Raw genomic sequence first — 12,948 nt, 5'->3', positions numbered from 1 at the left:
TGCTCTTGGATCATTTACCCAAGATGTGTGTGTGTGTGTGTGTGTGTGTGTGTGTGTGTGTGTGTGTGTGTGTGTGTGTGTTATGCATGCTTAGGAGAACTGATCTCTGTCAGAGGAAAAGGTCATTCAGTAGCCACTGGTGTTCCTGGAACATTTGTAAATGAATGTTGTTATTCATTTTTGGCTAAAGACACCTGCATTAAGGACAATTTGCCTTTATAACCTGCATCTTAACTTAGTGAAAACAATAATAACTGTAGGACAGACACTATTCCTAGAAAAAGAAGGAAAGGTCCAAAAATGATTGTTCTGTTGAAGATGAAGGACTTCTTATTATGTTCCTGCTGCTTAAATAACAGGATGGATATCTTCCTAAACACTATTGGTTCATTAAATATTTTTTTTTTTACAAACATAAGTTGACTATTTTTAAACTGCACTAGCTGTGCATTAAAAGTCATACATTGGGGAAGCACAACATGCATTTTGCTAATGACCTAAATAGAAATAGATGTTATGGAAAGATTCCACATTACAAACAGTCCCATGCGGCTTCAGTGTAAACACTGGAGGGTTAGTAAGACAACGAGTTCAAGATAAAGACTAGGCTGATGTCTCAGTAGGAATTATTTGATTGGATTCTTGTGAGGTCTCTCTAGGACAAAATGCCTTGCCAGGACAGTGTGGCATACTGAGCATCATGCCAACTGCAGTGTTTTTTCCCTCTCTGGCAAATTGTGTTTATGTAACATACAGAGAATACTGCACAAAATAAAGCAGGTCAGTTCCTTGTACTGTTTACACATCCTCTATTCTGGCTGTTCAAGTATTTGAATATGAACAGTAGACTTCCTATGACAGGTTTCTGAAGAAAGTACCCAGAAATCATAAATCTTAGTGGTGTGTTGGCACATGCAGTAGGTCACTGTCAGTTTCAGCACCAGGCCAGTGGACAGTGGATTTCACTTATCACAGGAAGTCTGACTGTTTAAGTGTTTTACATTAACACAGCACCCAGGCAGGCTATGTATAAATAACTCAGGAGCTCAACACGCCACACGTGCCTACAAACTAAAGATTTGGATCTATTTGTACATGTAGGTCAGAAAGGGGTGTGGTAGCCTCTGTTTACTGGAAACCTCTACCTGCCTAACAGGAGATAATCATCGTCACCGTCATCACTGCTTACAGGGATTTCTGAGCTTGCTTGCATGTGATTTTACACCAACATAGGATGTCATAGGAAAAGGATGACAGCTGAACAAACAAAATGTATAACCCACTCTGGTTATGGCTTTTCTTTCCTTTTCCCTGGTGTGGTCAAGGTGTTTGATCATGCGTCGGTGGGGAATTCCCTGATAATTACAAGATATTTTAATGATGCCATTTTGCACAAACAGACTCCTTAATAATCAACACACACCAAACACTACAGCCTGACTATGTTTACTGTTAGACTTCTCTTTAATAAAATAAAAAAAAGATTGCTTATAATATTCTAGACCAGGCTTGTAGTACAGTAATAGCATCAACCCTTGGCCACCCCTCTCTGCTGCCTGGAATGGTCCAGCCCTTATTTGCATAAGTTGTCTGCGGGTAGCTGCATGACCAGCAGGGGTAGGTTAGTGGAAGGAGTGCATGTGGACTACATCCACATTAGTAAAGACACGGACAGACAAGCTGCTTGTGGACTGTATTGAGAGCTTGGAGCCTTGCACTGAACCAGACGGAGTTATGTACTGTGCTCATCCTGTCTCTGGCACAGGCAACAACTCATTGATGTATTGCTACAACATGAAACCAGTGAGTACATTTATTATATATATTTATGTTTTATTTTCAGAGGACACATGGAACTGTCAGTTTGTTTGGTGATGATGCTCCTCCTAGACTCTTTGATAGTATTCTCAGATGGTCTGTTTGTTTGTTTGTTGACTTGCATAATGAAACACTGGTTTCCAGCTTTATCCATTACTGTGATACTGGTTGAAGAGAGTGTTCTCTAACTGACATCCAAAATGTTGCATCAGGAAGAAATTCATTCACGTGCAACCTGTATAAAAGTTAAGAGAATTATAACTTAACATTTTCTCATTTGCATATACCTTTTAATGAGGCCTTTCAGAGTTGGTGGGGATCCTTCCTACTCTGCACAGAACATTTGTTGGGATGTAAGGTTGTTTTATCTGGCTGAATCATCGTGTGTGTGTGTGTGTGTGTGTGTGTGTGTGTGTGTGTGTGTGTGTGTGTGTGTGTGTGTGCGTGTGTGTGCGTGTGTGTGTGTGTGTGTGTGTGTGTGTGTGTGTGTGTGTGTGTGTGTGAGTGAGTGAGTGAGTGAGTGAGAGAAAGGTTTTTGTGTTTTGGGGAGGTCATGTCTGTTTGTGCGGAATGTGTCATTATTACTTCCTTGAAGAGTTGTGTGTACATGGTATGTAAGCTTATTCTTGTTCTTACCTCAGTAGTTGCAACTTGCCAGAGTTAATGCAAGAACAAGGTAAAACTCTCTGTGAGTTGCCCATTGGTCACTTGTTTGTTTGTTTGGTTCCCCATTAAAAGCATTTAAACCAAGTTAAAAATGTTATTCTTTGAGAATCAAAATCATGATTAGCTACAAATCAAACAACTTATAACAACTCACCATGCACAGCACCGAAAATAATGTTCAGTAACACCTCACTCACTTGTGGTTTTAACAATCTCATGTTGAAATGCACCGGTGAGACTCTTGCTTCCTGTTAGCAAAGCACCATGTAGTCAAGCCTAGCAGCAGAAAACATCTTGACATGAAGCAGATTGCTTCTATTTCTATTTGATTTAACCCTGCTATGTTGGAGCAGTCCCTCCACCGCTGCTGCCATTATCAAAGGCAGCTTTGATCTCTGTGAGACTAACCATATCCAGACATCGTGGATCACAGAGGCAGAAAATTGGTTGCATGTGGCTGGAGTTGGCCGTGATGGAGCACAGCATAGGCCCTGAATAGCAAGTTGATATTTCACTCATCTAGCATGGTAATGCTGTGTACATTTACAGTACAATAGGAAAATAATATAGCTGTTTCTTTTTTTTTGTACATTGTTGTTTTTCATTATAGATCAAAATAACTTTTAAAATGCAACTAATAGATTGCCCAAAAAGGACACATGTTTAAAATAAGTATTTCAAGCAATTATGAAGGTTATATAGTATTTAAATTCTCCCTTAGTTGTGGTTTTTATTTGCTGAAAAAAAGTCCCTTATCATTTGTGATGCCGTGATTGATGGTTCCTAAATCAATGCTATGCTAAAAGAGGATGCCATGGTGATGGCCCCTCTCCAACGGGGGCCAGAGAGGGCGTGCTGGGGCGGGGGTGTGACCATTATTAACGGGTCGCCTGCTATGCTGATGGTAAGGAGGACAATTGGCTTTATCCTTCGCCATATGCTGCCCATGGCGGCTCAGACGGGCCCAGTGTCGGCAGGGGCTCCTCTGTTTGGCCAAGCCCACAATCACCATGGGACTCATGCCAACCAGGGTCACGGTTGTGTGTGTGTGTGTGTGTGTGTGTGTGTGTAAGCCTGTGAGTGTGCTAGCACAAGCATACTCAAGAGAGTCTTTAATAGCCTGCTTTACAGAACTTGTCGTCCGGGTAACTGACACCCCATTGATGCTGTGCAGGGAGGTTTATTTTCATTTCCTGGGGCACATCAAAGCAATCGAGGGAGGTGCAGGTGCAGCCCAGACCTCTTGGTGGGTTTGAGTGAGTGAGCATGTGTTGGTGTGTTTTGTCTGCATATTTGCAGTTTCTAGCCTTGTGCTTTACAATTAAAAGATAAAAAAAACATTAGCCAAAGTTAAATTCTTAGATCTGTTTGCTGTTTACTATATTTCCTTTTATTTGGGGTCATTAGGGTGAAACTCAGTTCTCTGTTTCGTTTCTTTCTGAGGACACAATAGAAGAAGGCCTGCAATGCAATTTTATTTGGGAAGAAATTGTATCTCAGTCTTCTGAAGCCAGCCAAACCTGATCATGATTAGGGCAGGGATTTCTCATGGTGAATGGTTCCTAAATCCGGATGAGGAGGTGCATGGATCTGCAGCTTATGGATTATCGCAAATGCTCTAAGTGTGCATCAGCTCTCTGCTTTGTTTCTGTAATACTGTTGCTTCAGCTCACACTCACAATATTCATGTGTTTTTGTCAGTAAGACTGGTGTGAGTATTACAGACACACAGAAAAATATTGTTTGTGTACATTATGTCGTGGTTCAAAGTTGACAATGCCTTAAACAAGCTCTTCTCCTTAGGTTTATGGGCAGTCTCCCACTAATGACGACATCAACCAGAACTCATCTTCACATTCGTCCAACAAGGCCCACAGCAATGTGTTCGCAAGCACCTTCTTTGGTGAGCTCAACAACCATCATTATTTTAGTAGCGGGGCAATGACTATAATAAGAATCATTCTGCTTTGGTTCAGCAACTCAAACCTATCATCCCTTTAGTATGGTGGCACCTAGATACATATACACATACTATATGAGTTTTAGGGATAACAAAACAGCCATCAACTATTTGGTCATAAACCAAAGTAATTCAAATTTGACCTGATGATGGTGCTAGATAAAAAATCAGACAATCAACAAAGTTATTAAAAATCATTCTTAGGGAGAAATGAATGTGTGTATCAACTTTGACTACAATACATCCAATAGCTGTTGACATTTCACTTAAAACCACAAATGTCAACCTCATGGTGGCGCAAGAGGGAAAGTCAGAGGATCCCCTCAAGTCACTTGGATTCATCCTCTGGGGACCATGAATGGGAAATTTAATGGCAGTCCATCCAATAGTTGTTTATTATATATTTTAGTCTTAAGAACCACCTAAAAGAACTATTCAAACAATGGCATGAAAATGGAATTAAGATTACATTGAAATGTGAGTATCAAATTTAAAGAGCCTTTAAAAACTGCACATTTCCTATGATTCTCAGAGCTCAGACAAAGATTATCACATCAGTTATATAAATTAACATTTTCCAGCCATTGATTGACTGATAGGCTGCTGTAGAACTTTATGATTTTAACTGCTGCTTGAGATGCTGCTCCAGTGCCGGCTATAACATATTGTTATCTATTTCAGAGGGGACAAGCAATTCGCCCGACATCTGGAATGCTGTAAATGGGCTGAACCAGCAGGGCTATGAAGGTGCATTGGGAGCAGCCACAACCCACCAAACACAGCCGGGGAGACACAGCAGCCTGCAGCCGCCACAACACAGCCACCTGGTGAGATTTACCTCCAGGACCTTGGCTCTTGACAGCACAGCACCTTTTAACCCCTGCTGACTGTAATTTGTATTTGCTTACTGTTCAGGACTACTCCCCACATTCAGTGATGGTTGCTGACATGAACAGGGGTCTCCCACCAATGTCCACTTTTCACCGCAACAATACAGCGTCACACACTCCGTCAATCAACACCTCAGAGAATTCAACAGGTCAGGAAATGGAGAATATAATCTTCACTGCTTATTTCAGCTCTAGTTAATCTGCTCTTTATTGTAATATCTTACAATTGGTGTTTTTTTGGTTTCAGTCTCAGGGAGCAAGGGACATGTGTCAGGAGGATCACAGACGGGCGATACCTTAGGCAAAGCTCTGGCCTCTGTAAGTATGCACCACCTTAATCCAATTAGCCCGGCTCATCTATGCCGTGTTATGTTCAAACAGTCAGATCAGAGCATAAAGCAAAGCCCTCAGAGCCCCAGCTGCATAATGCAAAAGGAAAATAGTGGCTTGTCCCTGCCTGTAACAGACTAGTGCATATTAACGTAGGGCTACTCTCGTGCTGCTGGACTTTTTATTGGCTGCTGACTAGTAAAATGACCAGAATTGATGAGTTTAGTTCAGGTTACGAGCCTGCTCCAAAGGCTGTGGCAGCAGCTGTAAAACCTTACACAGAAATGACAAGTTGTGCTTTTAAAATGATCCATGCCCTACTCACACTCCACCCCCTCCCCCTCCTTCTCTCTCTCTCTCTCTCCCTCCCTGTCTGCTGCCAGATTTATTCCCCCGATCACACTAGCAGCAGCTTCCCCTCCAGCTCGTCCACACCAGTGAGGTCTCCGTCTCCGCTGCCCAACGCAGCTGAAACTGCAGGTAAACTGGAGTAACACATGCTGCTGTAGCTGCTGCCCAGAGTGAAATATTATTTACATTCTGTATTTTCCAAACCTTTTATGGTCTTAATTTGGTTGTTTTCTTCCTCTCAGGTACCAACATGTGGCCCCGGAGTTCAGTTCAGGCACCAGTGTCACCACACTATGAGTCTTCACTTATATCATTGGTAAAGACCTAATATGATATCACATGCCTGATGTTAATATTAGTATTGTGTCATGAATGAATGGATATATAAATAAATGAAACTCATGAGAGCATTGCAGTAAATATAATAAGGAAAAAAATGCAATAAAGTACAAAAGACAAGAAATATATACTCAGTATAAAAAAAAAACTAAAAATAAATATATTAAATAAAAGTATATTCAAACAAATACCTACATGTGCACATACCTACATGAATTTGGACTATTATAAAAAATACCAATATAATAATTTTATACACAGCAGCAAACACCCAGAAGAGACTGCAAATGGCTACAAAGCAAGGAAAACTAAAACTAAACTTACAGTTTGCAAAGTACATAAAGTGTGTGGACTGATTTTTTTTGGAATGATGGTCACCTTAAAGAAATGGCTTCATATTTTTGAAAATAGGCTTATTTGCTTTCTTGCCAAGAGTTAGCAGAGAAGATTGGTACTTTAGCTTAGCCTAGCTTAGCATTAAAACTGGAAACTGGGTTAGCCTGTTAAGTTAAGCTTATTGGCTGCTGGCTGTAGCTTCATATTTAATGCACAGACATGAGAGTGGTATTGATTTTGTCAGATACCTCTTGGCAAGAATGTAAATAATGCTAGTTCTCAAAATATTGAACTATAGAGCTGCAATTTGTTAAAACAAAATGTCTCATCTTTAACTCTTTAAAGGATATTAAAAACTGTGTCCAGATTGGCAAATGCTACAAAAAACATTTTGTTTGCAGTCTCAGGTGGAGGACCGACTAGACAGACTGGACGATGTGATCCACGTCCTGAGGAACCACGCTGTGGGCCCCACAGCCGGCCTACCCACTGACATCCACGGCCTGCTAAACCAGAACCTCCACGGCCACCTGGGATCAGCCAGCACTCTACCGCTCACCTGTCACACTTCAGCCATGGTTAGCAACTCTTTCTTTGATGGAAGGACAGGGCAGCGTGTATGGAAATCCTATGTGTGTGTGTGTGTGTGTGTGTGTGTGTTGGTATTCAGTTTCAGGAATTTTCCACCCGCTATGTCTGCATGTTTTCCTCATGTAAAGGTTGTTGTCCTTGAAATAGGAAACTGAGCACAATGGGAGAGCGCTGTGACGCGTCACCCTTGTATGGAGAGTGCTCACTATGTGCAGACTCTAATTCCACTGTGGGGTTATGGGGGACGCCTGTATTGTGCAGTTCCCATTCCAGCATGTTTCCCTTTCAGCAGACATGGGGATTTTGGCCCAGCTGGAGTGGAAGTATATATGGAAAGGATTTTTAGTGTAATCCTTTGGGGGAGGGGGGGTATTAAATTCTCTCACTTTTATTTTTCCAAATGATGTGTCTGTCCAAAGTGAATCATTCCTGAAGAGAATTAGTGATATGTGTAGGGAGTATATAGTAGTTTTAAGGGAAGGATTAAGATTGTCTGAGATTAAATTAATTCTGTAGAGAGAGAGAGAGAGAGAGAGAGAGAGATCTACCCAGTATTACGCCGGAAATGAGGAGGCAGATGTTGGTTTTGTGACTTATTTGTCATTGGTTGGATCTAAAAGTTGTATGTGACTGAGCCAGGCTTGGTGTCTTATGAACATATTAATATCTCATTCCTTTTTTGTGTGTCATAAAGGTTGAAGCCGTCAATATGAATAACAACCACTCAGCCTTCCAGAACCGCACACAAAATGGCCACCCATATTCAGCCAGACAGAGGGCCACTCTTAAGCCCATGCAAAGTGGAGGTAAAGGCTGCTGCATTCATATATTTCACCTCTTTTATCTGAACGTTTGAACCTTTGAGCCATTAGGACTTAAGAGATCTCACATTTTTAATATGTATGCTGTATATGTTTTTAATTATGTGTGATCTCCCACAGGAGGTCTGGGAGTTCAGAGTAATCTGGAGCTGAAAATGGAAAGTGGGCATAGGGAAGAGATGATGCACACCAATCACAGTCACAGCTCTGACAGCCAGAGATCAGATGAGGAGAGCGAACACAAAACACAAGGAGAAAACAGCGGATGTAACAGGTAAACAGTACCACTTTCCTGCTTTTCTACTTAGTAGGAAAAAAACAGCATTCCCCTGGTCGGAAAAACTAGTTCAGTGTGATCATTGAAGACTCACTGTGCTAAAATAATTGTGGTTTGCATGATTCATTAAAAAATAATTATGAATATATGTATTTTGTGACAGTAAAATAGTACAGCAGATTTCAAAATAAAAGTCCCTCACTCAAAGGCAAGTAGAGCCTTCTTGCCTTTCGGTTTCCACTAATGTAAAACACTGTCTGTCAGAACCCCTGCTGTGAAGGGCAGCTGTGTCCAAGCGAGCCTATTTAGCTCCCCCTCATATTTCTTCTTCATGTTGCATTAAGTTGCAGTAAATTAAATGAGGAAAAAAGAGGAGCTGGCATGACATACAGCAAATGCTTAAGACATAAATGATTGAAAGGTGTATTTTGATGGTGGAGTTATCGGAAAGAAATCTCCAAAACACAAGGGGTGCCAAAATAAGTCTTTTTATACTACCGGTATCCTACCACTGTCCTCAGTATAAGAGTAACATGCAGTATAGGATGAGTTTTCACTGCACTTGTATTATTTGTAACTAGAATGGCAACTGACAACTTTTACTGAATAATCTAATAATAATAATAAAATTCTTTTTCTCAATTTTCAAAAAACCTCTGTTACAAGTTCCCAGAGGCCAGTGTGATATTAAATATTTGCTTTGTCTGACCAACAGTCCAAAACCCCAAAATATATTCAAATTACACAATTAAACAGCAGCAAATCCTCAAATTTGAGAAGCTGGAAATAGGGAGTGTTTTACTTTTTTTTGCTTAATAAATTAATTTAACAAATGTTTGCATTCAGTTGCACATCACTCACTCAATTGCCAATTCATTTTCTGTTTTATCAACTATCAATTAATCAGCAGATAGTTTCAGCTCTATCTGTGACATCAGACTTAATCGTTGATGATGAAGGATGGCATTTTAGATTTATTAATTATTAATTGTTTTTTTAGTCTAAATGAGCCAGACTGTTGAAAATCTCACATATTACTTTGAGTGTACGTCCTGGTGTCTCCAGTTTCAAAGGTCACTTAAGGACAAACCATGTTTTCTTTTTTTTAGATCTATAATCTAGTTGAGGGAAATCGATGTTGGCATATGTAAACGATCGCCCAGCAACACTTTTTCTACTGGACATGTTTCTTTGTTTTGGTTTCTTTTTCAAACTAAATGAGACAATGATTGAAAATAAAATAATTATTAAAAGGTGACTAAAAGTGCATCACTTAAATATCTATAGTTATAGTAGAGATGTGCAAAAAACAAAAAAAAAATTTTCAAAAATAAATACTCTCATAGATTAATTATTAATAAATGTGCGCTTGATTACATTAGCATTTTGTGTGTTTGTGTTACTATGTAAGCCCATTTCACAGAACAAATTAGGGTATCACGGATGACAATAGGAGACTCAATTACATGATGTCAGCTCTGTGACCAGCAGAGGGCAGAGAGACCCAAAAAATAACTCAACTCTTATGTGTGATCCACTGAAGCTTTAACATCAGTTAAATCTGTAACTGTTAATTAGCATCCTTACCAGTGTTTTCTCATTTAAATCTGATTGATGTTGTAGTATCCATGAGGATGAGGATCTGAGCCCGGAGCAGAAGGCCGAACGTGAGCGCGACAGGAGGATGGCCAACAACGCCCGTGAGCGTCTGCGTGTGCGGGACATCAACGAGGCCTTTAAGGAGCTGGGCCACATGTGTCAGCTGCACCTGAAGAGTGAGAAGCCACAGACCAAGTTGCTGGTGCTGCACCAGGCCGTGGCAGTGATCCTTAGCCTGGAACAACAAGTCAGAGGTCAGTGTATCCTAAGATGTTTCTATGTCAAGTCAAATACGTAATGTAGAGAGTGAAGATAAGATAGAAACCGCCAACTAGGGGTTGGGAATAAGTGTAGGACAGTAACCAGTTGGTTACAGACTCTAAACATGTTTTTAGTCACAGTTTATCCAGAGTGAAATATCTTTTTAAACCTTGAGGGCAACACAGTTGGCTTTTTACACAATTAGCAGAAATTGGGCAACATTATCATTTCATCTGTCATATCCACCTGATGAGTGCAAGTTTTAGCTCTGCCCACCAACTCCTGAGGGAAATATCATAAAAAAAACTATGTTCACCAGCTAGTCACTAACTTCATCTGTTTGCTGTTTGATGCTAGGCAGGTAGTGTACAGTGGGCCTTTTCACCCAAAACTACACTGATGAGAGCTGAGAGAGTGAACCAAAACATTAAAATTGGGAGCTGTAAAATGAAAACAGTGAGCTGAGAGAAACAGCAATCTGGTGCATTGTCCGTGGGTTGGTCACGAGTGACGTATTTTACAATAGCCTACATGTAGTCAAATTGATCAGTAATACACAAATATTGATTAGAGCTGCTTTAAAGCCACTATGACACAATAATTGGTGATACACTAAGATTAATAATGACAGAAAAGTCGACATCCAAAGCAGAATTCATGAGGTATTTTCAAACCGTGTCCCCAGAACTAAAATTCCTGAATCTGCATTACAAAGGGGTATACGTCTTTAACTTTTTTATTTAGTCAAATGTTAACCCATTGTTGAATCCCACAGAGAGGAACCTGAACCCGAAGGCAGCGTGTCTGCGGAGAAGAGAGGAAGAAAAGGCGTCTGCAGTCATGACGGATCCACAGTCCATGCATCTCGCTTTCCATCCCAGCCTGACAGACCCAGCAAACCCCATGGGCCACCTCTGAGCATCTAATAATAACTACTGCAAATCCAGCAATCAAGTAGGAAACATTCACTTTTGCAGTTACAGTCACGTAAACAGTTATACATCTGTGAAAGCATTTGATAGATGCATGTTATATGTTTTTTAGCCAGCAGAAAATATATGTTTTTTTTAAGAATATTGTTGTTGAAAAAATGTTAATGCTACCAAACAATATTTGGAACATTACTGTAATAATATTTATATGAAAGGTCTCATTTAGTAATTATCTCTGTGTCTTTGATGTACAGATGTTGCGTGAAATGCATCCCAGGAAGCGTCCAGCTGTTTTGGACATCCAGTGTTTCTTCTAAATTCGGACCAGAATGGAAGGTGTCCACCTCTCACAATCATCTCCTCGCTTCCCAAACGGACTTCTAACTTTGTGCCTAAACTTAACTTGTAACAGACAAATGCATTGTAAGCTGCAGATGTTTTGTACATATTTTGTATATTTATTGATTATCTGTCCGTTTTGAATATATCTTAAAGGAAGAAATCCAGTAGTGATGAGGTGTCATCTGCAGTTTTAGATTTTTTGGCAGATCCAGATATGTTTATGACAGTGTATCACTATTTACCAGGTACACTTGTGATTTCCACCAGCTCAGAGGACTGACATTCCCACATCTGTGTGTTCAGACAACAGTTTGTCCTGTGGTGTGTGTGAGCTGTTCTGTTTGTGTGTGTGTGTGTGTGTGTGTGTGTGTGTGTGTGTGTGTGTTTGTGTGTTCAGGAGTTTGACCATTCTGTGAATGAACAGATCTCCGAGAATGTTCTTTAACATGTGGGCATTATCTGTTATTTGTATATTTGTTACAAATATGTGTTATACTGTAGCAGGATTACACTTAATGATACACTGGTGGACAGAATCCTTCTTCTCAGTGTAATTATTGCTCTTCAGACGTAGTCCAAGCTTTTTGCATGTTTGAGTTTTTAATAGAACATTAAATTTTTTTTATAAGTTATGTAACTTATCTTTTATACAAATATTGTGAATTTCATAATGTCTCTATTTACTTTTATATAATAAAACCCTTGTGCAGTTTCACTAGATGTAGCCACAGTTCATGCTCTGAGCAATACAGTATTCCAGAATAATTGATGTCTTGTTTGCTTATCACACTGCTAAACAAATAACAAATAATAATCAAACATAATCTGAATAATAATATCATAACATGTACAGTCCGTGTACAGTTTGAAGTAGCCTAAAGGCATGTGTCAAAATGATAATGTAGCAATAAATGTCTTTTTTCAAATAGTGTGTGTCTGTATGTTCTGTAATATGTTTTAGTAAAACACATGCACACACACCTACTGTACTGTATACATACAGTATAGTGTAGAAATAAGTGAAAGTACTAATACAACAATGTAAAACTAATCCATTACAAGTGCATTCAAAAGTGTACTTAAGGAAAATTACCTAAATTTTATCTGCAAAATGCATGTATCAAAAGTAAAAGTACTTGGCCTTTGTGACTTATAAATGATCATATACTACATTATAAGAAGGTTGTAGTCATTGTTAGATTGTTAGTGTCATTTAACTGTTGCAGCTAGTCCATGTGCAGCTAGTTTTAGTTACGGTTTTTTCCAGTGGTTTCCAACCTAGGGGTCAGGCCCCTCCCTCCGAACGGTCACAAGACAAATCTGGGGATTTGTGAGATGATTAATGGGGTAGGAAAGTAAAAAAAAAGCCAAAATTACCAAGGTAATGAATGTGAAGTACAAAGTTCTAAAAGAAACAAAATAGTTGTTGCTGATC

At 39.7% G+C, this 12,948-nt stretch overlaps 1 protein-coding gene across 1 annotated transcript; it reads left to right on the top strand.

The window, feature by feature from the left end:
* The first annotated feature begins 1,595 nt into the window (after positions 1-1,595).
* Positions 1,596-12,441, top strand: LOC116038724 (transcription factor 12-like). The gene is made up of 13 exons (XM_031283319.2): positions 1,596-1,803; positions 4,288-4,387; positions 5,126-5,271; positions 5,360-5,483; positions 5,582-5,652; positions 6,048-6,144; positions 6,258-6,331; positions 7,092-7,268; positions 7,976-8,087; positions 8,223-8,376; positions 10,003-10,232; positions 11,015-11,193; positions 11,426-12,441. Exons 1-12 carry the CDS (start codon positions 1,639-1,641, stop codon positions 11,155-11,157), a joined length of 1,593 nt encoding a protein of 530 aa, XP_031139179.1. The 5' UTR covers positions 1,596-1,638; the 3' UTR covers positions 11,158-11,193; positions 11,426-12,441.
* Positions 12,442-12,948: the final 507 nt, after the last annotated feature.

Source organism: Sander lucioperca, chromosome 7 (genome assembly GCF_008315115.2).
Source record: "Sander lucioperca isolate FBNREF2018 chromosome 7, SLUC_FBN_1.2, whole genome shotgun sequence".
Lineage (NCBI taxonomy): Eukaryota > Metazoa > Chordata > Actinopteri > Perciformes > Percidae > Sander > Sander lucioperca.
The sequence above is the reverse complement of the archived record's forward strand: the minus strand, read 5'-3'. Positions and strand labels throughout refer to the sequence as shown.

Bases quoted from the DNA above. Each gene is read 5' to 3' on its own strand.
- LOC116038724 (XM_031283319.2), top strand. From the start codon at position 1,639: ATGTGGACTACATCCACATTAGTAAAGACACGGACAGACAAGCTGCTT. The intron at 4,388-5,125 runs GTGAGCTCAACA...TATCTATTTCAG, and splicing joins GTTCGCAAGCACCTTCTTTG to AGGGGACAAGCAATTCGCCC. The intron at 7,269-7,975 runs GTTAGCAACTCT...TGTGTCATAAAG, and splicing joins CCTGTCACACTTCAGCCATG to GTTGAAGCCGTCAATATGAA.